We start from the raw sequence: 25,994 nt of genomic DNA on the forward strand, positions 1-25,994 counted from the left end.
TAGGCAGAGGTAGCCGCGCGTGCAACGCCCCGAGGAGCAACACTTTCCGCTCGGCCGGCTGGCTTGGCCCGCTGGGTATTCGGGCTCCCCAGGGGACCCCGCCTCCGCCCGGACCTCGGTCCCAGCCCAAATGTGGGCGTGGTCTGTACGTTGCATGGCACCGCCCCTGGGCGGGCGCGGGAGGCGGGGCTTGTTGCGTCCCGCCCCTCACCCAGGTCCAGGTCCCGCCCCCACAAGCCCGGCTCACTGCCCTGGCAGACCCCGCCAAGCGCCTGGGAGCGCGCAGGATGCGCGGGGCGGCCGCCACCCTCCGTGGCAAGGCGAGGCCCCGGGGGCGGGCCGGGGTCACCACGCCTGCCCCAGGGAACCGCACAGGTGAGGGCTGAGGCCGAGTGGCCGCGTGCGAGGCTCTGCGCCCATTTCACAGACGGGAAAGCCGAGGGGAGGGGGTCGCGGGGCCGCACAACCGTGGGTGGGGGCCACAGCCGCGATCTGCCCCGAGTATGAACCTCCTCGACCCTCCGCCAGCCCAACAGGCGCCCTAGCGGAGCCGAAGCCTAAGCCTGGCAGCGAGCAGCAGCCCGCGCGCCCCTTCCCGAGTCGCCGCCGCGCCTTGGTCCCGGGCGCCTGCGGACACCGCGGCCGGCCAAGCCTCTCCACGCCGCAGGCTGCGGACCCCTCCGCGCCCCTCCGCGTCCCTCCGGGGGAAGTCGAAACCGGCCTCACCTGGCGGGCGGGCGGCGCGGAGGTGGGAGCGGGGAGCCCTCTCTGCGCCTGAGGGAGGTGTCATCTTCACGATTCCTTGGTGACCACCGCAGCTCCACTTTACAGATGGAGAAACTGAGCCTGCGAGAGGGGAGTGGCTGTCCGAGGTTATCCTATGGCCAGGCTTGGGATCGCCTCGGCTGTCTCCGAGGCTCAGAGGCCTCCGGAAGGAAGAGAGGCTGCTTTTTATTTTACTTTTAAGTGTTTGAATTCAAGAATGTGCTTAAAGAGCTTTCTGCTCCCGTGCCCAAGGCTCCGGGGTTCGAATGCTGGCCTTGCTCCTTGAATGATTATAAAGTCTAACCCTTGTAGAAATAGAACCAAACCGGAACTCGGGGTCTCTGATACCCCAAAAGCTTTTTTCCGTGGCCACTACCCACGAGCGTTAGGCCTGAGGGTCCTGGCTGTCTCGGGCGTTGCGGGGCTAAGGCTCAGCGCAGGAGGAAGCTGAAGCCCAGAGTGGGGTGGGCTGGACCAGGTCACGCCGTCAGCCCGCAGCCCCAGGGAACTGGCAGGAAGGTGGCAGGAGGCTGGCTTCCTCTCACAGATGGGGAAACTGCGGCTCAGGGAGCAAATTCACCGAGCAGAGCTCCGCAACTCGGCAACGTGGGCGCTGAGACTCGTTCCTGGCGCTGGTGGATTTGGTTTGTTTAGTTTGACTCTCTGGCAGCCTAATGTCCAGAGTCCCTAATTTGGTGTTGGGGTGATGAGCACTTTTGCTCCTGTGTTTGAGCAAGGCCTGCCCAGGGCCTGGTACTGCCTTAGGAGCCCCTTCTACTGGCACAACAGCCTGGAGGAGTGGGTGCCAATGCCCTTTGGATAGCCTTGAGTTGCCCAAGGTCAGCCCAAGGCCAGGGAGTATCTGGAAGCTCTGGCATATTTGCATACAAAAGGTTGTTTGCCTTGGAATTTGTGCTGGGAATGGAGCTTAGTCTGGCACCCTGTGCTCTTGTTCATCCTCCCTGGCCCTGGCTCTGCCTCTGACCACCATGACCACTTCCCAGGCACTGGCCCCCTTGTTGGAGTTTTGGGTTAGAATCCCCCTGTGACCTGGGGTGAGTCGCTGCACCTCTGTGCCTCAGTTTCCCCATGTTCCCCAGTTTCCCCACTGTATACCTGCCCCCAACCTTGTGGACAGGCCCAGTGGAGCCCCGGGAGGATACTTGTTCTGGTGCAGGGCTGATGCCATCATCTGGACTCCATCACTCTCCTGCCATGAGATCTCAGTTTCTTGATCTGTGAAATGTGCTATGAAGTGAGAGGCTAAGGGGTTGGGAGTCTTTGGAGAGGATTTGACACTAAAACACCACTGGCCAGGAGTGGTGGCTCATGCCTCTAATCCCACACTTTGGGAGGCTGAGGCGGGCGGATTGCTTGAGTCCAGGAGCTCGAAACCAACCTGGGTAACATAGCAAGACTTCATTCTACAAAAAATGCAAAAAAAAAAAAAATGAGCCGAGCATGGTGGCATGTGCCTGTAGTCCCAGTTATTCTGGAGGCTGAAAGGTGGAAGGATTGCTTTAGCTCAGAGTTCGAGGCTACAGTGAGCTGTGATCATCTCACTGCACTCCACCCTGGGCAACCAGAGTGAGATTCTGTCTCAAAACAAAACAAAAACCAAAAACACAGCATGGGCATGTGTGTTTTTCCCACCGTCTTTAATATGGGACCATTACCACCGGCTTTCCTAGAGTAGCTATGAAGAGCACAGTAGCGCAGACACACTTGTCTTCCTGGGAGGCAGGAAGTGGTCTTCCCTCATCTCCCATGAGCGCCCTGGGAGAAGGGCAGCGTGCGGGGGAGACTAGCTCAGAGTAGGAGTTTATCATGTTTATTGTATGACTGGCCCCTGGCCCTGCTCCCAGGTCAGCCCCAGCACTCCCTGATCTGGGAGATTGTCCAGGAAAGCAGGGTTCCAGTGGCTGTAGGTAACCCCCTGGCATCCCTGGAAGGGCCTTGGAGGAAGGGCCTGGAGAGGAGGGGTAGCAGGAGGCGTGCTCTGGCGGTACCTTCTTGGCTTCACCCCTGAACTCCTGCCCCAGAACTGGACTGTGTCCATTTTACAGAGGAGAAATTGAGACCCCGTCAATGCCTGTGTAAGTCAAAGCGAGGCGGACATGCCCCGTGATGCCTGTTTACGGCCTCCTGCCACCCATCGGCATTGACAGAGCAGCTGGTAGAAGACACAGGTTCCCGGAGCCTCGGTTTTCCACCAGGGATGTGGGGGTCACGTTCCTCATTTGTAGTTAGCCCAGCTGTGTTCTGGAGGATTGTGAGCTTTCCACGTCCTAAGGCCACCCTGCTGCTCAGCCTGGAGATGGAAGGCTGCAGTGGCTCTGAAGCCTGTGCCCACCCTCCATGTGCAGATGGGCTCAGAGAGGGCAGTTGACTTACCTGAAGACACACAACCAGGGCTGTGGGCCACCCACATGTAGTGTTGGGGCCAGGCCCTGTCCCCACTGCCAGGGTCTTGGGGGTCCTATTCTCAAAGCACCTCTGTGTGCACAAGTCACCCCCTTTAAACTCTGAGAAATTCCTCTGAAGGTTCCTGTTTCACATTTGGGGGAACTGAGACCCAGATTGAGGTCACACAGGGACTCACTGGCAGGTGGGGATCGAGTCTAGGTGAGACTGGGTCCACAGCCTGCCTCTATCACTCGGGTGCCCTCTCTCCCACAGCCTCAGCCAGCATAAAGGGGAACATAGTTACTTGGCCGCATAGCAGGCGAGGTCAGGGTATAGGGGCTGTGTGGAGAATCCCAGGAGGGAGGATGGAAGGGCTGACCTGGGGTCCAAGGTTCTAGATAAAAGATTAACAAGTACGGATTGTTCTCAGACGCCTGACTGGTCTCATGGGCTGGGAGGATGAGGACCCACCCGGTCAGGCCTGCCCGCCTCCGTACATAAGGCCAGAGAGGGAGGAAGCGCAGCTGCGGTAGGTGGCCGGGCAGAGGCGCAGGTGCGGCGTGTGGGCTGAGGGCCGCTCAGGCATCCCACAGGTGTGCCCCTGAGGTACCCATTGGCCCTCTCCACCTGCCCCTGAGTCGTGGGAGGGCCAGGCAGGGCCTCATGTGTTTGATTTTGTACCTTGTTTGCATCAAATCGGGTTTCTGTTGTTTTTCCCTCTAAGATTTACATGCAAAGGGATCTAAAGGGTGCCAGGTAAGAAATGCCCCAGCGCTGGGCCGGCAGATCAAGGGCAGCCACAAGCAAGGGCTGGGGAACAGCAGGCAGGTAGGGTGGGGCTGGAGGGCAGGACAGATCCAGGGAGGCAAGGCCTCTGCCTCCAGCTTTGGGGAGGAGACATCCTCAAAGACAGCTGGGGTGTGGGGTCCCCTGCAGGGATCAGGCACAGGAGGGCCATCTGCGGGCAGCTGAGAGTTCATGAGTATTTGAAGCAGGGGAGGGGACAGGTGGGATCTGCCTCTCAGGCACCGGGCATGGGGAGGGGCTCAGGAGGTCGGTGAGGGGTGGCCCTGGGTCCCCTGGGAGTCCTGGAGTCTCTGTGAGCAGGACGTGGCTGTGTGGCGGTTAGAGCCAAGGGTGATCCACCAGCTCCATCCTCATGCCTTGGTGATTTCTTGGAATGCCCCTGGGAGTTGGGTGCAGGTAGACTTCATAGACTATAGCTCCTGGCACTGTGCTGCCTGCCTGCCCCATCCTGGCTGTGAGTTTGCTGTGAATCCTATGGAATCCTGGCTGTGAGTTCGCTGTGAATCCTATGGAAAGGGCTACCCCATGGGGACAGGAGTGCAGGCTCCTACCCTTGGCACTGCCATTGTGCAGCCAGGGGCCTTGGGCAGGTTTATGGGCCTCAGTTTCCTCATCTGGAAAATGGAGCCAGCCCAGAGACAGTGTTTCCTGACCTCCCAGGCTCAGGAAAGGAGTGCAGGAGACCCCACTGGGGCCTGGAGGGTTGAAGGTCCCCTGTATACTGCAGACTTTGGGGATCAGGGACTAAGGGCTAAAGTTTTCCTGGGTTTCATGGACCTTGGGGATTGAGGCCCAGGGCCCCAGTAGGGCTCATGTCCTGGGCTGCTCAAGCCCTGACCTAGGGAGTGATCCTGTGCACCAGATCCTGTTCCAAGGTCTCCATAGGGCAGTCCTGCTCCTCTCAGACCCCAGGAGGGCAAGTCACCAGTTTTGCAGACGGAGAAGTTGAGACTGAGCCAGGCGAGAAATCCAGGTCCAGGACCTGCTGCTGGGAAGGGTCTTGTCAGGATCAGACCCTGGGAACCTATTGATTAGCCTTCGAGGAAACCTGCCCACCCAACTGGGGGCTAAGACCAGGGCATTCCCTGTCAGTGCAGCAGCAGAGGCCACAGGAACATGACTTTGCCTCCCCGTGCCCTCTTGGCTGAGGGCTTAAAGGAGGTTGGACCTCTCGGCTGCTCTGAGGAGGCAGATCAGGGCTGTGAGCGTTCAGTGAGGACTCACCCTGCCCTCCCTCCTACCAGTAACTTTCCCAGACCCTCTGCTTGACTTGTGAAGGAAAGCCATTCCAGCAGGGCACTTACATTAGGACCTGGCATGAGACCCTCCTGGTCAGCTGGCTAGAAATGGAGGGTCTGACCCCAGGACTGCATTTAAGGCCCCCCAGCCCCACCAGGCACCATCCTTCTCTGCTCATGTGCAGTTAGGGGGCTGGCATCAATTGTACTGGGCTTGTACTCCAAATCGTTTTATACTTCTGTTTGAGTTTTTAATTTGACAGCACATTCCGGACTTCTTGTAGGTCAGTCTTACCGCGCTGGCTGGTCCCCTTTCTTTGGTTGTGGGTGGTGACTTCACCTTTTTTTTAATCTTTTTTGAGACAGAGTCTCACTCTGTCAACCAGGCTAGAGTGCAGTGGTGTGATCTTGGCTCACTGCAGCCTCTGCCTCCCGGTTCAAGCAATTCTCCTGCCTCAGCCTCCCAAATAGCTGGGACTACAGGTGCACACTGCCACACCCCGCTAATTTTTATTTTTTTAGTAGAGATGGGGTTTCACCATGTTGGCCAGGATGGTTTTGATCTCCTGATCTTGTGATCTGCCCACCTTGGCCTCCCAAAGTGCTGGGATTACAGGTGGGAGCCACCGCACCCAGCCGACTTCACCCTTCATCCCCCATGTCTGTGAGGCTCAATGATGCAGGCAGGACAGGCTCTGGGGATGCTGGGAAGGGGCCATGCTTGCCCCCTTGTTGATGCCTTTCACTGTGACATGTAATCCACTACCTGCAGTTGCCGTCTGAGGACAAAAGCCCTCACTATAGCAGAACCTGGCGGCTGAGAACACAGGATGTGGCTTTTGACAGATGAAGTGTGAACCAAGACAAGACCTTGGTTGACCTCAGACATGCCTAGGCGAGAGCCGACTGGTCAACCTCAGACATGGCTAGTCATGAACTCCCCACCCGGCTCAGCACAACATGTGGGTGGGCAGGAGCAGGGGCTGCTCCTCCTCCTTTTTTATTTTTTATTTTTTGAGATGGAGTCTCACTCTGTCACCCAGGCTGGAGTGCAGTGGCACGATCTCGGCTCACTGCAAGCTCCGCCTCCCGGGTTCACACCATTCTCCTGCCTCAGCCTCCCGAGTAGCTGGGACTACAGGTGCCCGCCACCATGCCCGGCTAATTTTTTGTATTTTTAGTAGAGACGGGGTTTCACTGTGTTAGCCAGGATGGTCTCAATCTCCTGACCTTGTGATCCGCCCGCCTCAGCCTCCCAAAGTGCTGGGATTACAGGCGTGAGCCGCCGCGCCCATCCGAGGAGCTGCTCCTTGTAAGACACACTTAGAGGAAGTCAGTTGTAGAGGTGGCCTTGCTGGGATGATCATCATTTCATCCAGTCCTTGCCCCCACCCTGCCTGCTGTGGTATTTGTAGGTGGAGAAGTGACCAGGCTCTTCTGGAAAAGCCGGGCTGACCCTCAAACCCAGGTCTTCTGGCTCCAGAGCTGGGCCTGGCTGCCTCGGGTGCATGGCAGGCCCTGGTAGTCATGTCTGTCTTGTTTGAGAGAAAGCTGTGTTCCTGCAGTGACACACAGTCTCAATAGAATAAGTCTCGAGGATCACCCCAGTGCCCAGACGGTTCAGCAGTGGTTAGTGTCTGGGTCCTGGATGGGGAGTGGTATGGCTGCCCCTTCCCTGGGACCCCAGTGGGTGGGAAGGGGATGTGCCCAGGCGATTAGTTACATGTCAGCAGTGGGGATGCTCAAGGTCTTCCCCGAGCATTTTTCTTTTGAACGTGTGGCAGAGTTGAAATAATTATTCTAATGAAGTTATCGTTTTATTTTTAAAGAATGAATTCACGTTCATCCATTCATCTTCTCACTGGGCAGACACAGCCAGGCACTTGTTGTGGGTGCTGGGTACACTCACCCTCGCCAACCTCCCCTCCCATCCGCCAATGGCTACTCCCAAACCTATGGCTGGTGGGGCCTCCTCTCTGCAAGGGCCACAGTGGACTGGGAAGCCACAGAAGAATGCAGAAGTCGCAGCTCTAAATTAAGGACTGGGAAGTGTTGGCCGCCTGGCTGCCCTGGAGAAGGGGCCACGTGGCCAGCCCGTGGCTGCCCTGCTGTGTCTGCCAGGGCTCCAGAATCCCATAGCCACCTCCTTGGCCAGAAGAACAGTGCATATCCAGATCCCAAGATCCTGAAAAAGCAAAGTGGTTTCTGGCCCTTGGGGAGTGCTGATCACGACTCTTGTCTGTGAGGTCAGGCTGCCAGTCCTCCATTCATTTGTTCTTGCATTCATTCATTTATTCATTCCTACACTGATGTCTGCGGATATGGAGCGTGGTAGTTGATGAAGAGCCCAACCCTGGAGACAGAATTCAAGTCCTAGCTGTGCCACTGGGAGCTAGGTGACCCAAGGCCAGCGAGAGTCAGTCCAGGGTTATAGGAAATAGCCCAGGCCAGAGGTTAGAGCTGTACCTGGCACAGGTAATGCTCAGTGTCAGCTGTCATTGACCCAGCATCCCTGGGCGGTTCTGCCTCCTGCTGACTCCAGTCCTGCCCACTGTCCCCTCCATCCCCTGGAAGGGCAGGGCAGCTCCTCAGGCCCTCCCCACTCTGTGTACCACCCCTAGAAATTGTGCACCCCTCCCCTGCAGCCTCCCTAATCTGAAGGGCTGGTCTTTTTAACTCTGACAGAGATAAGAAGCAAAAAAAAGAGTATCTTCAGTTGCTTTTTTGTTTCTTTTTGAGATGGAGTCTTGCTCTGTCGCCCAGGCTGGAATGCAGTGGCATGATCTTGGCTCACTGCAATCTCCACCTCCCAGGTTCAAGGGATTCTTCTGTCTCAGCCTCTGAAGTAGCTGGGACTACAGGCTCACACCACCATGCCCAGCTAATTTTTGTATTTTTAGTAGAGACAGGTTTTCACCATATTGGTCAGGCGGGTCTCAAACTCCTGACCTCATGATCTGCCTGCCTCGGCCTCCCGAAGTGCTGGGATTACAGGTGTGAGCCACTGTGCCCAGCTAAGTATCTTCAGTTTTAAATGTGCATTTCTTTAATTGACATATTTTCCCCATGATTCTTTAAACAACTTTACCGGGCTATAATTCACATACCATACCATACAATTTACCTATTTAAATCATAGAACTGAGTAGTTTTTGTACATTCATAGATACGTGCTACCATCACTCCAGTCAATTTTTTTTTTTTTTTTTTGAGACGGAGTCACTCTGTTGCCTTGGCTGGAGTGCAGTGGCACAATCTTGGCTCACTGCGACCTCCACCTCCTGGGTTCAAGTGATTCTCCTGCCTCAGCCTCCCAAGTAGCTGGGATTACAGGTGCCCACCACCACACCTGGCTAATTTTCATATTTTGAGTAGAGATAGAGTTTCACCCTATTGGCCAGGCTGGTCTCAAAACTCCTAACCTCAAGTAATCCACCTACCTCAGCCTCCCAAAGTCCTGGATTACAAGCGTGAGCCACTGCGCCCAGCCAACCCTTGGTATTGCCTGTCTTTTTGACAGACTTCTTTGTGGTTTTGATTTGTATTTCCCTGAAGGTTAATAATTTTGAGAATCTTCTTGTGCTTATTGGCTGCTAACTTATCTTTTTCAGAGAAATGTCTGTTCAGATCCTTTGGCCATTTAAAAATTTTGTCGTCTTATTATAATTGAGTTGTAATAATTCTTTATATGTTCTAGACACATGCCTCTTATCAGATACATGATTTACAAGTATTTTCTCCCTGTTGGTAAGTTATCTTTTCACTTTATTGAATGTGTCCTTTAAAGCACAAACATTTTTCATTTTGATGAAGTCCTGTTTTCCTTTTTCTTTTGGTGTTTGTCTTTGGTGTTAGACCTAAGAAACCATTGCCAAAGTTCACAAAGATTTTCCCCTCTGTTTTCTTCTAAGAGTTTCATAGTTTTAGCTCTTACTTTTAGGTCTTTGATTCATTTTAATTTTAGTGTATGGTATGAGCTAGGGGTCCAGCTTCAGTTGTCCCAGCATCAATTTGTTGAAAAACTATTCCTTTCCCATTTAATTATCTTGGTACCCTTGTTGAAAAGCATTTGACTGTACATGTAAGGGTTTGTTTCTGCATTGTCAGTTCTATTCTGTTGGCCTTTATGTCTGTCCTTATGATAGTACCACACTGTTTTGATTACTCTAGCTTTGTAATAAGTTTTGAATTTGGTAAGTGTGAACCCTCCAACTTTGTTCTTTTTCAAGAGTATTTCGGCTATTCTAGGTCTTTTGCATTTCCATATGAGCTTTAGGATCAGCTTGTTGATTTCTAGAAAGAAAGCAGCTGGATTCTGATAAAGATTTTGTTGAATCTGTATATCAGTTTGAGGAATACAGTAGATTCAACGAATACAGTAGATTCAATGAATGCAGTAGATTCAATGAATATAGTAGATACAATGCATATAGTAGATACAATGTATCCAAGGGGGATACATTCCAAGACCCCTCAGTGCATGCCTGAAACTTCAGATACTATATACGTTGTTTTTTTTTCCTAAACACATGTACCTATGATGTTTAATTTATAAATTAAACACAGTGAAAGATTAATGATAGCTCATAATAAGTTATACCAATTATAACAATATATTGTAATGAGAGTAATGTGAATGTGGTCTCTCTCTCTCTCTCTCTCTCTAAATATCTTAATAGACGGTACTCACCCTTCTTGTGATGATGTGAGATGATAAAATGCCTACATGATGAGATGAAGTGAGATGAAATACATAGGCCTTGTGATGGAATGGGAAATTCCAGAAATAATTTGTAAGTTTTACACTGTGAGCCACTCTGGGTATTTTGACGAAATCTCACCCATCCTGCTCCACCCCGCCTGGGATTGCTGTGAGTCACTTAGTAGCCCTCTGGGTTATCAGATCCCCTGATACTGCAGTGTTTGTGTTCAAGGAACTCTCATTTTACTTAATAATGGCCCCAAAGCACAACTGTTGTGAGGTAACTATTTTCTGATTGTGGAACCACCACCGGTAACTGAAACCATGGAATGTGAAAACAAGGATAAGGAAGGACTACCATAATATGTTGCCATCATAACAATATTAAGTCTCCTGATCCATGAGCATGGGATGTTTTCCCATTTATTTAGGTCTTTAATTTCTTTCAACAACGTTTTGTAGTTTTCAGAGTTATGTTTTGCACTTCTGTTATTAAATTTGTAACATTCTTTTTGATGCTATTGTATAAAATGTTTTTCTTAATTTTCAATTTGCTCCCTGCTACTGTACAGAAATACATTTGACTTGTGTATGTTGACCTGGTATTCTACAACCTTGCTGAACTCATTTCTATTTATAATAGCTTTTAGTGGATTTCTGAGGCTTTTCTACATATATACAAAATCATGTCATCTAATGGAGATTGTTTTACTTCTTCCTTTTTTTTTGTTTTTGTTTTTGTTTTTGTTTTTTTGAGATGGAGTCTCACTTTGTTGCCCAGGCTGGAGTGCAGTGGTACAATTTTGGCTCACTGCAACCTCTGCTTCCTGGGATCAGGCGATTCTCCTGCTTCAGCCTCCCAAGTAGCTGGGATTACAGACATGTGCCACCCACACCCGGTTAATTTTTGTATTTTAGTAAAGATGGGGTTTCACCATGTTGGCCAGGCTAGTCTTGAACTCCTGACCTCAATTGATCCACTGCCTCGGCCTCCCAAAGTGCTGGGATTCTCAGGTATGAGCCACCGTGCCTGGCAGAGCCATTTGTCTTTCTTTTCTAACTTCCCCATTTTGTTGTGATTTTTGTCATTGGCTTATTAATATCTAAGTGCTGTTTATGCAGAGAAGATACAAATCTCCTATTACATATATGTTACAAATGTAAGAATCTCAGACACTGCATCTAGTGGTGGCTCCCTCCCTGCTATCAGTGGGCATTTGGGCAAGTGAGTCCACCTCTTTGAGCCTTATCTGTAATCATGCAGATAAGGAATGCGGGGTGCTCTTGAACAAAATATTCCATCCATACATGCATTGTTATTGTTAGTAGCTGTGCGAATGCTGAGGATCTATGCATAGACAGGGAGCCATCAGAATGACCCTGCCTAGGCCAGAGGCTGGCCTTCCCCAGATACTGAAGGGGCAGAAAGGATGGGGACAGCCCGGGGATGAAGAGCCAGGTGGCTGCGGTTGACCCTGGCAGAACCACAAACTGGCTATGTGACCTCAGTGTCCCTGAGCCATGGTTTCTGGGGCTGCAGAATGGGGGAGGCAGCTCTTCCAAGGACAGCGTGGCTCCTGCCCTCATGTGTACCAGGCACAGCCACCTTCCAGATGCCTTCCAGACACCTCATTTCCTCCACATTCCAGTCCAAGGTGGGCACAACAGCTGTGCTGACGTTGACGCCAGAGCAGGCTCCCTTGCCTGGGCCCCCAAATGCGTGTGGTGGAGGTGGCCTAGGAGCCCCACAGGCTGGACCCTGTGTGTTCGTTTATGTACTGTCGCCCGACAGCTGCTGAAGCACTCAGCACAGAGTACAGCCTGGGCATTATTCTTCCTTCTATTATTATTGTTGCTGCTGATATTCCTACTTTTGTTATTGTCACCTTGGGGCCCCGAGTGGGCCAGGTAGAATCCCAAGCGCTAAATAGGGCACTGGGCTGAGACGTGTTGCTGAAGCTTTGTATCAGATTTGAGCCAGTCCACTTAACAAATCCACAAAAAGACAGTGGCCTAACTCCAGTTGGAGTTTATTTCTGTCTCTTCTTAGGATCCGAGAGGTTGCTCCGCCCCTTCACACATCCACAATCTTTGCTCCCTGTATTAGTCAGGGTTCTCTAGAGGGACAGGACTAATAGGATAGATGTATATATAAAGGGGAGTTTATTAAGGAGTACTGACTCAAACGATAACAAGGTGAAGTCCCACAATAAGCTGCCTGCAAGCTGAGGAACAAGGAAGCCAGTCCGAGTCCCAGAACCTCAAAAGTAGAGAAGACAGTGCAGCCTTCAGTCTGTGGCTAAAGGCCCGAGAACCCTTGGCAAGCCACTGGTGTAAGTCCAAGAATCCAAAAGCTGAAGAACTTAGAGTCTGATGTTCAAGGGCAGGAAGCATCCAACATGGGAGAAAGATGGAGGCCAGAAGATTGAGCCAGTCTAGTCCTTCCACGTTCCTCTGCCTGCTTTTAGTCTAGCCTCACTGGCAGCTGATTAGATGGTGCCTACCAGATTAAGGGTGGGTCTACTTCTCCCAGTCCACCGACTCAAATGTTAATCTCCTTTGGCAACACCCTCACAGACACACCCAGGGACGATACTTGCATCCTTCCGTTCAACCAAGTTGACACTCAGTATTAACCATCACACTCCCCAATGCAGAATTGGCACAGCATCTATGCTCACACCTCATTGGCCAGGTTCAGTCACGTGACAGCTCCCTGGAGGGCAGGTTGGGAAATGTAGTTTTCAGTGGTGATCACATTTCCAGCTGCAACTCTGGAATGGGGAGAAGGGTTACTAGAGGCATCCACAGCCAGGAGTGGGAACTAGAGTGGAAGCTGCCCAGGATGAGGTGAGATGGGGCAGATGCTACCCCCTGGGCTTGGCCATCAGGTGGGGCTCCCGACGCAGTGTGCTGGGTCCCAGTTCCATCCCTACCACCTTCCTGCTGAGTGACCTTGGGCATGCCACTGAGCTTTGCTGTGCCTCAGTTTCCCCATCTGTAAGTTAGGGGTAGACCACCCTCCTCATAGGGCTATAATGCAGTACGGCACCCATTAGGCCCCCAGTGTTGTTTGTGTTAGATCAGTCCCTCCCCCATCCCTCCCAGAAAAGTATACAAACCATAAGCCCTTCCCACACCTCTTCCTCCCTTACTAGCAAGTGTCCTCAGGGCAGAAGCAGTATAGCCTGACCTTCCCAAAGTGGTGGGGCGTGTCTGCCTCAACCCCTGCTGAGGGCCACCCCTGCCTCCACACTCTCACCCTCAGCATCTCAGCTTGTTAAGGCCCTGGGGTCCTCAGTGACACAGAGGCCAGGGGCAGGGGGACCACTGGGTGCTGCTGGGGAGTAGGTCAATGTGACCTGGCCAGCTACAGCCAAATGCCGTCCTTTATTGTCACTGCCATGGCACAGAGCCTCTGGTAACCTCCACTTTTGCCAGATCCCAGACCAGATTTCCAGACCTGGCCTGAAGCCCAGCTCTGCTGATGCCCGTTAATAGCCGTGGCACACATGGCTGGGGCAAGGGGTGGCGTGACCTCTCTGAGCCTCAGTTTCCCCCTAGATGGGCTTGTGAATTCAGATGTGGGGTAAGAAATGGAGTGATAGGTCTTGCAGATGAAGACCTTGCCTGGGCACACAGCCAGCCCACGTGACTGTTCCTGGGCGGACGTGAATAAATCTGGGGGATGGTATGCAGCCTACCTCAGATGTCTTTGGTAAATATTTTAAAATTAGAGTCCACAGAGTTTGCTGGCGAATTGGTTGTGGATTGAGAAAGTAGGTTTCAAGGTTTAGGGCCCAAGCAACTGAAGGGTGGAGGGACTGCTGATTTAAATTAAAGTTATAATAGGAGAAGCCACATGGTGAGCAGGTTTGGGGAGCTCAGAAGTTTGGCTAGGTCTCATCTCAGGCTCGGTGGGCAGTGGGACTTCCATGCCTGGCACCCAGGGCACGGTCCTGGCTGGAGACACAGCACACAGAGGACAGAGGAAGGTCATAGCAGGTCAGTGTGGAATATTGGAGTCCCTCAGACTCTGCATGCCCCAGCTTTTGTCTCCGCCATCACCCCCATCTCTGGGTGTCAGTCTCTGCCTGTGCAGAGGGAGACAGACACAGAGATGTTTAGGTGGCCCTTCACTGCTGTCCCGGTCAGTCTCTGCCTCTGCAAATGCCATGAATCAGCACGGCCTGCTGTCCCTGTTTTTTTTTTTTTTTTTTTTAAATTTGAAATGGAGTCTCACTCTGTTGTCCAGGCTGGAATGCAGTGGCGCAATCTCAGCTCATCGCAAGCTCCAGCTTCCTGGGTTCATGCCATTCTCCTGTCTCAGCCTCCTGAGTAGCTGGGACTACAGGCGCCCGCCACCATGCCCAGCTAATTATTTTTGTATTTTTAGTAGAGACGGCGTTTCACTGTGTTAGCCAGGATGGTCTCAATCTCCTGACCTTGTGATCTGCCCACCTCAGCCTCCCAAAGTGCTGGGATTACAGGCGTGAGCCACCGCACCCAGCCTGTCCCTGTTCTTTACCTGTGATGGACCAGCGGTCCACTGTCAATGCCCAAAAATCAGGACATACCAGATAAGCAGGAGGAAGAGCCTCTTGCATCTGGACACCAGGAGACCTGCTCGAGGATGTCTTTAGCAGTTTCATTGAACGTCCTTGACACCCAGAGGCAACTCAGATGTGGGGAACAGGGACACACACTGAGGCCCATCTGCACAATGGAACACTTCACTGCTGTGAAAAGTAACCAGCTGCTGATACACGCATAGCACAACAACTCATAGGCATTGTGTGTGTGTATGAATGTGTGTGAAGTTAGCCCAGAGCCTCCTTGTCTGGTTCTGAGTATTCCCTCAGCATAAGAGCTGTGTGACTGCAGAAACTGTCATAAGACCCTCTGCCCGGTTTGCTCATCTGTCGATGGGGATAGTGATGGTTCTCCTTGGGTAGGCTGCTGTGCCGATAGATGATGGCACATGTAAGGCAGGTGCAACGGCGTCTAGCCACAGTAATCTTCTCAGTCCCAGCTGTTGTCGTCATTAGAATTTTATAAAAATTCTTGATTGCTGCTGCATCCAGAGCATCTCTGTGTCCTTATTTAAGAACGTCACTGGCCAGGCATGGTGGCTCACGTCTCTAATCCCAGCACTTTGGGAGGCCACGGCGGGCGGATCACAAGGTTAGGAGGTTGAGACCAGCTTGGCCAATGTGGTGAAACCCTGTCTCTACTAAAAATACAGAAAATTAGCCAGGCGTGGTCGCACACTCCTGTAATCCCAGCTACTCGGGAGGGTGAGGCAAGAGAATCGCTTGAACCCGAGAGGCAGAGGTTGTTGTGAGCTGAGATCGCGCCATTGCACATTCCAGCCTGGGCGACAGGGTGAGACTCCGTCTAAAAAAAAAAAAAAACAAAATAAGAACATCACTGTAAGTGCTCCCTGGTATTTTACTGTCTGGATGGACCTGGGTGAGGGAATCATTCCCTTCTGGGGGAGACGTGGGTTGTTTCAGCCTTTCTCTATTACGTATGGTTCTGAGGTGGGCTTCCCCGTAATCTTGGCAGCAGATCTTTTTTTTTTTTTTTTGAGATGGAGTCTTGCTCTGTCGCCAGGCTAGAGTGCAGGAGTGCAGTGGTGTGATCTTGGCTCACTGCAACTTCCGACTCCCTGGTTCAAGCATTTCTCCCACCTCAGCCTCCCAAGTAGCTGGGATTACAGGCATGCACCACCACACCCAGCTAATTTTTGTATTTTTAGTAGAGATGGGGTTTCACCATGTTGGCCAGGCTGGTCTCAATCTCCTGACCTCGTGATCCGCCTACCCTGGCCTCTCAAAGTGCTGGGATTACAAATGTGAGCCACCATGCCCGGCCAGTAGATTCTTATTTCCTGTGGCTGAGGGTGCATATGCAACATAGGGTGCTTAACGAATTTACCAAACGCTCTGCAGAAAGGTTGGATCTGTACCCCAGCCGGGTACAGGGCTTCCCAGGCCCTGCCAGCTTGCACATTGTTTTCTTTTTGCCTTCACCTCACTGATGCAGGAAAAATGAGCTCTCCCTTGAATCAGCATTTACTCAGTTGCCTGTGGGTCTGCATTTTTCTTGACTGTGGGCCATTGGTGTCCTTGCGAATTGCTTGTTCACACATTAGAACTTGTTTTTTTTTTTTAAACGGAAAATTCAGTTTTCATTGATGTGTAAGACCTCTTTATAAATTAAGACTGTCGAACCAACTTTTGTCCTGTGCTTTCCAAATATCCTTTCCTGAATTTTTCACCTGAGTTGGTTGTTTTCCATTATTAGGGAGCCTCAGAAGCTTTTGCTTTCTGCTTTGTATGCAGTCAAATCTGTTGCGCTCTCTCTCTGTCCCTCTTGTTTTTTTCGTTCTGATTTCTGCCTTTGGAACTGTGTTTAGGTCATAATCAAAGGCCATGCCTCAGTGTCTCAGGGAAGGTATATTTGCTTTTATTGCCTTCTAACATGTGTTTCTTTTTTTTAACGCTCCAATCCTCAACGTCTAGAGTGTACTTCCTGGAGGGATCCAGCTCTGCACTGTCCCTGGGTCTGGATGACCCCATGTGACCTCTAGAGCATCCAATGGCCTTTGGAGCCGCACCCCACCCCTGTGCTCCCCAATGCTGTGCCAGCTTCTCCCTCCAGGGTCCTGCCCAGCCCCGCCCTGCGTGCCCACCCCCCATGCCTCACACCTGCCTCTCTCCCCAGGCACCTGCGCTCAGCTGCGGCTACCCCCGCAAGCCACCTTCCAAGTCCTTCGTGGCGATGGTGCTTCCGTGGGGACCGTGCTCATGTTCCACTGCCCCTCCAACCACCAGATGGTGGGGTCTGGGCTCCTCACCTGCACCTGGAAGGGGAGCATCGCTGAGTGGTCTTCAGGGTCTCCAGTGTGCAAACGTAAGGACCCCTCTCTCAGCTTGGTAGCTCTGGGGGTGGGGGATGGCCCCAAATCCTGTCATGGGGATGGTGCCGGTGGGGATGGCATGGGTGGGGATGGCGCAGGTGGGGATGGCGCGGGTGGGGATGGTGTGGGTGGGGATGGCATGGGTGTCTACTCACAAGGGCTAGGCCAGTGTGTAGGATCCCGTTCCCAACACTGACAGCCTGCTTACGTATCAGCAGCCAGCTGGTGGCCCTCAACCCTCCCAGTGCCATGTTGGCAGCGTGGACCCGAAGCCTAGCAGCGGGCCCCCAATCCTGGCTCTGCTACTGACTTAGCCCCTCACTGCCAAGAGGCTGCGCAAGCTCTCTGAGCCAGCACGTTTTCATCTGTTAAGCAGGAAACTATGTTCATTCATTCATTCATTCATTCATTCATGTACACGTGGACATGGCAAACTTTAATAGGCTATTTCATGTATCAGGAATGCTAAGTACTGGCAACACGGAAGGTCACGATGTGCCTGGCCCTGGAGCTCCCAGTCTGTGGGAGGAGATGGTTTTCTGGTTGTATTTGTTGTAAAGGTGTTGGAGGGTCCACAAGGTAGTCCCTTTTCAGTGCCCAGAATGACACTTCCAGAATGAAGCCATGTGTATTATGTTCATGTGTTTTGTGCATGAAAAGGGCTCAGAGTCAAACTATAGTTTAGCAGCGTCTGGGTTTTTATGCTGCAGGACTTCTCAGACTCTTTCAAATGTTCACATGCTGGTGATGCTCTGAGAATGCGAGTGTTAGGATTAGATTTTGAGAGGCAGAAAACCCAAAATGCTAGGATTAACTATGATGGAGCTCAACCTTCAGGGTGGGCAGGCAGGCCTGTGTGGGCTCCACGGCAGTGGGAGCCAGGCCCATTCCCTGGCATGGCTCTGCTGGGCATGCCCTCAGCCTCATGATTCAAGGTGGCAGCAGCTGTGTTCCAGGCAGCTGTTATGGGGTGAGGGGCCCTGGGGCCAAAGGGCAGGCCCCAGTATCTCAGGGAAGGTTCTTAGAAGTTGTCCCACATCATTTCTTATCCTCCACTGGCCAGAACATGGTCCTGTGACCACTGGGAAATGTAGTCTCCATTCTGGGTGTCCAGCATCCACTACGGAGCATGGGAAATGGGGACCAGGGGACAGGGCCGTGGCCCCTACTAGGGGAGTACATGATGTTGCTCAAATTAGGATTCTGGGGCCTTTTTTAGCCAGAACATCCAGTAGAATCTGATGGAACTAGTGTTTGGAGCCTAGCTGAGGTCACACAGCAGATACATAGTATTTTGGGCCTTCCTGGAAAGTGACCTGAGAAGGAATGTAGGCCCCCTGAAGAATGTTGCCACCTTGGGGCATTGTGAGAACCCAGACCGTGGACTGGGCAAGGCCTCCTCAGCACTGTCTGTTGTCACCTCCTCTCTGTGGCCTGCCCTTCCTTCATTCCTCAGGCAGGACTCCATTGGGTAGGAGCCACGGAGGCCATCACTCTGAACTCCCTGCCAGAGCTTCTCTAACTGGCCACTCTGCAAACTCCTACACACCCTACAAAACCCTGCTCCAATACCCTCTTCAATTAGCCACTCTGCATACTCCTACACACCCTGCTCAAATACCTGCTTCTTGGGGAGAGTCTTCTCTGATAGCCCCACCTCCAAATATAGTTTGCACAGATCCTTGCCTCAGCCCCCAGCACCTCACTGACCCCTTACCATGCAACAGGGCTCACTGAGGGCTGCCCGGGCCCTGTACACACCCAGGCCCTGCCCCTACCACCCCTGAGATCCCCAACCCCTGGGCCAGGCAGATCTGGGCAAACCTCGCCCAGGAGCTGTGGTTGTCTCCCACACAGTGGTGCCACCACACGAGACCTTTGGCTTCAGGGTGGCCGTGATTGCCTCCATCGTGAGCTGCGCCATCATCCTGCTTATGTCCATGGCCTTCCTCACCTGCTGCCTCCTCAAGTGCATGAAGAAGAGTGAGCGGCGGCGCTCCGACAGGTATGGTGGCCTCATGGTCTCAGGGTCCTCCCGGGAGGCGCCTCTTGGCACCATGGGAGGAGGAAAGGGCAGAGTGTTTCATGGGAACCCCGGCACTGCCCTCAGGGCACGCACCCGTTCCTACCACTGCTCTGAGCCTGCGTCTCACCAAGTGCTGCTCCTGGCCCATGCAGCAGCCACGGGCAGCATCACAGCCGGGGAGCATGTGGGCCTCCGAGGCCCTGCTCTTAGGCCAGGCCATGGGTTCATGGGGGATTGTTTTTTTTTTTGGTTTTTTTTTTTTTTGAGATGGAGTGTTGCTCTATCGCCCAGGCTGGAGGACAGTAGCGTGATCTCAGCTCGCTACAACCTCCACCTCCTGGGTTCAAGCAATTCTCCTGCCTCAGCCTTCCTAGAAGCTGGGGTTACAGGTATGCACCACCACACTTGGCTAATTTTTTGTATTTTTCGTGGAGATGGGGTTTTACCATGTTGGCCAGGCTGGTCTCGAACTCCTGACCAGGTGATCCACCTGGTGATCTGCCTCCCAAAGTGCTGGGATTACAGGCGTGAGCCACCGCGGCCAGGCTGGGATTGTTTTATTCTTAAACCTGCACACATATGCAGTATGCACTCTGCTGTGTTAACGGCCTGCAGGGCTGTCACACACGCCCCCTAAACCTTGAGGGGGAGTCACTGTCACTGCAGGTGGAGGGCTGGTTAGCTGTAGCCCACCAGTGAAGTCCAGCTCCTTGTCAGGTTTTTTCCCCGTGGTAATTTATTATTATTTTTTGTTTTTATTTTTTATTGTAGTAAAATATCAATACATCAGACTTACCTTTTTAACGTCTACAGTTCAGTGGCGTTAAGTATGTTCCCGACGTCGTGCAGCCATTAGCACTGTCTAGCCCTAGAACTTCCCACCACCTGTATTTGTGAGTAAAGTTTTATTGGAACACAGCCATGTTCATCGTCTACTGGTGTGTGGCTGCTTTTGGGCTGCAGCGGCAGAGCTTAGCTGTGGGAGAAATCATGTGTCTCACCGCACCTAAAACATCCACTGCCCAGCTCTTTGAGAGGTTTGCCAGCCTGCGCTGGTCCTGCAGACGGTGCCGTGGGCCTACATGGAGCCCGTTTTCACCGCTGTCGGGGACACACGTGCATGCTTAGAGTCCTTCCTCCCAAACTCTCCTCCAGGTCAGCCCAGCTGTGGTCCCAGCTGAGAGATGAGGACTTGGAGACAGTGCAGGCCGCATACCTTGGCCTCAAGCACTTCAACAAACCCGTGAGCAGGTCCAGCCAGGCGCACGACAACCACAGCTTCACCACGTGAGCCTGGGTCTGGGTGGGGGGCATGCTGGGGGACAAGGGGTCCAGCTGGGTCAGGCCCCGGGCTGCCTGCTGCTCCCACATGCTGAGAGCCTGAGAACACCTGGCCCACCCAGAACCTTAACTCCCATCTCTAAAACAAGAGGCTGGGGGTCCTTGCAGCCCTCTGTCCTGACTAACGTTCTAGGACTCAGAACTGCCCCCCAGATTGTTTTCATCTGGAGGGTCCATCCTCCCGGGAAGCTGAAGCTTCTACACACCTGTGTTCCCTCCACCCACACGCAGCGGGGCTCTGCACTGAGCTTCAGGCACTTGCTCTCCCTCCCGCGCTCTCTCCCTCTCCTTTCTCTCTCTCTTAATACACACATACTTTTTTTTTGCCCTGAACCAATACAAGGACATTCTTTTTCTGAGTCCAGAAATCTAATACTGATTGGCCAGGCGTGGTGGCTCACACCTGTAATCCCAGCAGTATGGGAGGCTGAGGTGGGAGGATCACCTGAGGTCAGGAGTTCGAGACCGCCAGGCCAAATCCCATCTCTACTAAAAACACAAACATTAGCTGGGTGGTGGCGTGTGGCTTTAATCCCGGCTACTCAGGAGGCAGAGACAGGAGGATCACTTGAACCCAGGAGGCGGAGGCTGCAGTGAGCCAAGTTTGCGCCACTGCGCTCTAGCCTGGGCAACAGAGCAAGACTCCGTCCCAAAAAAAATAAAAACCAACAGAAATCTAATATTGATTGCACGTGGCCTGTCGAGTGGAGAACGTCAGTGTGGTGAGCAGCATTGAGCGTGCCTACCCTTTGGTCCATAATCACACGCAGCGCTCAGCTGCCAGGTCTCTGGGCTCCTTAAATGGGTATGGGCCTTCAGATTTTCATGGTGTAGTCCTCTGAGGGCTCCAGGCCAGTGGGCCCATGCAGAGGTCCTGTCTGGATCTGTCTGGGGTCTCTGTGTGACCAGGGCCAGCTGTGCACTTCTGGTACAGGGCTGTGTGTGCAGATCACAGACATGGGCCAGGCCGCCCCAAGACGCCATATGGAATGGGGTCTCTTGGCTGAGGCGAAGCCCCCCAGATCCCTCCACTGTCAGAGCCTGAGGAAGGGGCTCTGCAAGCGTCCCTCCACTGTCTCAGCTTCCTCCGACTCATGGTCTCAGCGTGCAAGGGTGATCCTGCCAGATCTGCTCTTGCCTTGGGCATTACAGAATGGTGATTTTGTTCATTCTGTTGCACTTCTGACATTCCTTCTATCAAGGATGAGGATGAGCTGTTTTTTTCTTCCCTTTTTTTCTTTCGATTTTGTTTTGTTGTTTTAGCATCACATGAACTCATGAATATTCTTTTCTGAAACTTTTATTTTGGGAAAAGTTCACAAATACACAAAAGTAGAATATCGTCACGGATCTCCTGTCCCTGCCTCCCATTCTCACGGTTACCAGCTCAGCCAGGCCACCTCATTCATGCCCCTTCCCCTGCATTATTTTCAAGCACACTTTTTGTGGGCTCCAGTTGTTCTTGGCAGTGGGAGCTGTGCCAAGCCATGGCCTGTGTCCTTCTGATCCATCCCCATCAGTGTGTGAGTGCTTCCTGCCTTGCACAGGATGTCCCAGGCCCATCTCGTGCTTTCTGTGCCCAGCTCCGTGGTTCGCCACTGCTCCAGGAGCTCTGTTTCTCTGGGTGGAGAACAGCGCTTAGACGCCGGGCTCCGGGAAGCCATCGAGACGACATCATTGAGCTTGTGTTCCCTTCCTTCAGGCCCTCCCGCTGGAGCCTTTCAAGCCTGCAGTGCACTTGGTCCCAGCCCTCATGGCCTCACTGTATGACTGTAACAGCTCCATGCCTCGGTGTCCTCATGTGTAAAGTGAGGATTGCAGTAGCGCCCACCCTTTCAAGTTGTTGAGGTTACCTGAGTCCAGGTGTGTGCCTCTCTCGCCAGGCCCAGGGGCGAGCTCAGTGAATACTGGCTGTTAGTGTCGTTGCCACTCTTACGACCTTATGCAGACAGGGAAACTGAGGCACAGGAGGTGGTGATCTGTGCGGCCCTGGGTTGCACACCTCATGCTGGGTCTAGCCAACACCTGCAGGGAAGGAATTCACCTTTCTGTCTCCTTTCCTGGTGCTTCAGGTGTGTATTACATCAACACGGATGTAGCAGAAACGCTGCTATCGAGACTTCTGCACTTAGCAACACGCTCCCGGCCACCACGGTGGTCTGAGGCCTCCAGGCTATCATTCCTTACAGCAGCCCATTATTCCAAAGCTTCCAGCATCTGCTAGACCGTCCCCTGCTGAGTGGCCAGGCGTGGTCAGTGTCTTTTTGCTTAGTGCTGCTTTTCTTTTCAAGACCACAACTCTTGGAGGTGATCCTAGGACTCGATTGTTTAGGCCCAACAGTCTGAATGTTTTATGACCACATTATTTCCCTGGGAGCTCTGGTACGAGTGAGTGTGGCCATGTTTTTCTGGTAACTGCATCATCACTGAGTGCTGACCATTTGTTTATCATTTGTTTCTTACAGTAGCTACAAGTTGTGTGGGTGGTTTCCGTCAGCATTTCTTTGATAAATGTCGAGGAAGAATGTTTTCTCCAGCCTTGGCTCACCAGTGCCATTGCTGGCATTAGTCATTTTCTCATTTTCTCTGATGAATTACCTCCTAATGTTTTGTTCCATGTGTTGTGGGAGGGCACCTGACCCATCGATTGGCTATAAATTTATTAGGCCTCTTTCCTTTTTTTTTTTTTTTTTTTTTGAGATGGAGTCTCACTCTGTTGCCCAGGCTGGAGTCTCGCTCTGTCGCCCAGGCTGGAGTGCAGTGGTGCGATCTCGGCTCACTGCAAGTTCCACCTCCCGGATTCACACCATTCTTCTGCTCAGCCTCCCGAGTAGCTGGGACCAAAGGCGCCCGCCACCACGCCTGGCTAATATTTTGTATTTTTAATATAGACAGGGTTTCACTGTGTTAGCCAGGATGGTCTCCATCTCCTGACCTCATGGTCTGCCCACCTCAGCCTCCCAAAGTGCTGGGATTACAGGCGTGAGCCACCATGCCCAGCTCCTCTTTTTTTTTTAAGACAGTCTAACTATGTCGCCCAGGCTGGAGTGCAGTAGTGCTATCTCGGCTCACTATAACCTCCGCTTCCTGGGTTCAAGCAATTCTCCTGCCTCAGCCTCCTGAGTAGCTGGGACTACAGGCGCGTGCCAGCATATCCGACTAATTTTTGTATTTTTAGTAGAGATGGAGTTTCACCATGTTGGCCAGGATGGTCTCAAACTCCTGGTCTCAAGCAATCCACCCGTCTCAGCCTCCCAAAGTGTAATCCCAAAGTGCTGGGATTACAGGTGTGAGCCACCATGCCTGGCCCCCTTTCCTTTTTATTTTAGTTTTGTTGGGGCTAATGCCTTTCATTTTGGGTAGTGAGATATCCAAAGCCAGTTTCAGAGCTCCTCCATTGCCCCACCTGTGATCCCACTCCCCATTACTGAGACCACATCATCCTGTGTCATAACTGGGAAAAGTGGAATGGGGGAAGGAATAATTGCCTCTCAAGGCAACATGGTGTCCGGGATGATGGCAGCCACAGCTGCTGCTGCTGCTGCAGGGGCTTTGCTGGCCAGAGGGGCTCCCAGGGGTGCCGTTTGGGGCCACACGTCTGCCTGGTCCCAGCGCCACAGACACCATCTCTTCCACTGCAGGAACTTGAGCAGTATGTGGTCGGACGTGCCCGTCCCGTCCAAGAGTGACCACAGATCTGTGTACAGAGCTGTGTTCACCTCCCAGGGGAGTGAGACAACCAGGGCGGGAGGGAGGCACCCTGACAGGGCTGTGAGAGGCTGGAGGAGGCCAGCTTGGGGGACTCTGATAGTCAGCTCAAGAGGCAGGAAGTGGTGGTGAGGCTGAGGGGGGTTGGGAGGGGGACGCTTCGGGCAGAGCCCTTTCCCAGAGCTCTCGCACACATAGGGACCTCGAGCACTCAGCCCAGCTTCGTGGGGACTCAGAGAAGCCAGGTCCTGCCCAAGACTTCGCAGCCAATGGAGGCAGAGTTCCCTGAGTCCCCAGCCCTGGGCCCCGGGCTGCCAGGCAGGATCCTCGGGATCTGCCTGTTCTGGGACTGCCCACCCCTCAGGCAGGGCCCAGGCTACCTCCATAGATGGTAAATTTCCTTGAGCAAGGTGAGGTTTGCCTCTTGACCTTGTTTTTATTTCATAAGTACTTCTCAGAAGTTGCAATGTGACAGGCACTGTTCTGAACTCTTTCAAATATTAACTCTTTTCACCTAGGGGTGGGTACTACTTTTATCCCATTTTCCAGGTGAAGAACCGTCAGATTAAGAAACTTGTATAGACTCCCACACAACCAGTAAAAGAGGCTGGGTGAAGTCAGTCTGGCTCCTGGCTCCCCGAAGCTCCCTTTTGTCTCCACCAGTTATTGATTCTTTAACTTACTCATTGCATAAGCAGATCATTTCTTATTTCCTACTACTTACTAGAGTTTTTCTGAGAATATTTGTGGGTGGGAGCTGTGGTCCAGGAAGGCTTCCTGGAAGAGGTGATGCCGGAAGTGAAAGGACTAAGAGGGCCTGCTTTGGGAGGGGAGAGAGACAGCCTCTGAGAGGAGGAAAGGGCAAACGGCTGGAGGTGGGAGCCGCCAGGCAGCCCACATGGAGCAGAGGCCAGTGTGCGTGGAAGCTGGAGATGGGGCAGGGCCAAGGTCTGGTCAGCCTGGGGAATGGCTTGGTTTTTGTCTGGGGGGTGGGAGAGCCACGAGAGGACTGAGGGTGGAGCAGGTGGGTGATCCAGCTCCTGGCCACCAAAGAGGCAGGCCTGGCAGGAGGGAACATGTCTTCCCCTTGACCTCCTTCTCCCCAGCATCCCTCCTCTGCCCGGGACGTCCCAGGCCCTGGCCAGGCAGCTGGGTTTCTGGTGGTTTCTGCACACTCTGAATGAGTCCCAGGAAGTCCCTTCCCACACCTTAGAGGGGCGAGTGTCTGACTCCTGGGCCACACCCCGGTTATGTGGATGAAGGACCCACTTGCCAACAGGGCCCAGCAGGGAGATGGAATGGCCTCTGTGCACCTTAGGGTGCAGGGCAGCTCCTGGCAGGAGGAAGCGAGCTCCCCAGTGCTCAGGTCGACAGTTGCCCCAGGCCCACTGAAGGCCCAGGGCCTGGGTACCTGGGAAGGTATGGAGTTGGGGGTTAAACCCTATCTACACTCTTTTGCCAACTCATGCCTCCTCTCTCCACAGAGACCATGTTGAGAGCACCAGCAAGCTGGCCAGTGTGACCCGCAGCGTGGACAAGGACCCTGGGATCCCCAGAGCTCTGAGCCTCAGTGGCTCCTCCAGCTCGCCCCAAGCCCAGGTGATGGTGCATATGGCGAACCCCAGACAGCCCCTGCCTGCCTCTGGGCTGGCCACAGGAATGCCACAAAAGCCCGCAGCGTATGCCCTAGGGTGACGGTGCAGTGAGGCTGGCACCCATGCTCCACAATGGGAGGCCAGACTCACCCCACCAGCCAGTCAGCTGCAACTCCACGTGAACTCCACATGCGTCCAGCTCGAGACTAATGAGTGGAATCAGCTTCCAGGTGTAGGGACCCCTTGGGGGGCCGAGCTGACATCCAAGGCTGAGGACCCCAGCGGGAGTGTTCTGTTCCGACATATCCTGGCTGTAACGAGTTTTATAGTTATGGACTACTTGAAACTACTACTGAGGGTAATTTACCAGCTGTGGCCTCCCACTAACTAGTATTCTTTTAAAGAGACTGGGAAATGTTTTAAGCAAATCTAGTTTTGTATAATAACATAAGAAAATAGCAATAAACTTCTTTTCAGCAAC

General features: G+C 52.8%; 1 protein-coding gene across 10 annotated transcripts; it reads left to right on the forward strand.

Annotated features, from left to right (window-relative positions):
* The first annotated feature begins 245 nt into the window (after positions 1 to 245).
* SUSD3 (sushi domain containing 3) lies at positions 246 to 25,994 on the forward strand. 10 transcript variants are annotated; one of them, XM_045372972.3, is made up of 7 exons: positions 246 to 375; positions 8,914 to 8,963; positions 9,896 to 10,009; positions 16,648 to 16,836; positions 18,701 to 18,848; positions 20,025 to 20,156; positions 25,403 to 25,994. In XM_045372972.3, exons 3-7 carry the CDS (start codon positions 9,961 to 9,963, stop codon positions 25,611 to 25,613), a joined length of 729 nt encoding a protein of 242 aa, XP_045228907.1. In that variant the 5' UTR covers positions 246 to 375; positions 8,914 to 8,963; positions 9,896 to 9,960; the 3' UTR covers positions 25,614 to 25,994. The 10 variants fall into 10 exon arrangements, with proteins under 10 accessions (XP_045228907.1, XP_015292073.1, XP_005582320.1 ...); XM_065530822.2 differs by lacking the exon at positions 246 to 375 and adding an exon at positions 3,698 to 3,927; XM_015436587.4 differs by lacking the exon at positions 8,914 to 8,963.

Source organism: Macaca fascicularis, chromosome 15 (genome assembly GCF_037993035.2).
Source record: "Macaca fascicularis isolate 582-1 chromosome 15, T2T-MFA8v1.1".
NCBI lineage: Eukaryota > Metazoa > Chordata > Mammalia > Primates > Cercopithecidae > Macaca > Macaca fascicularis.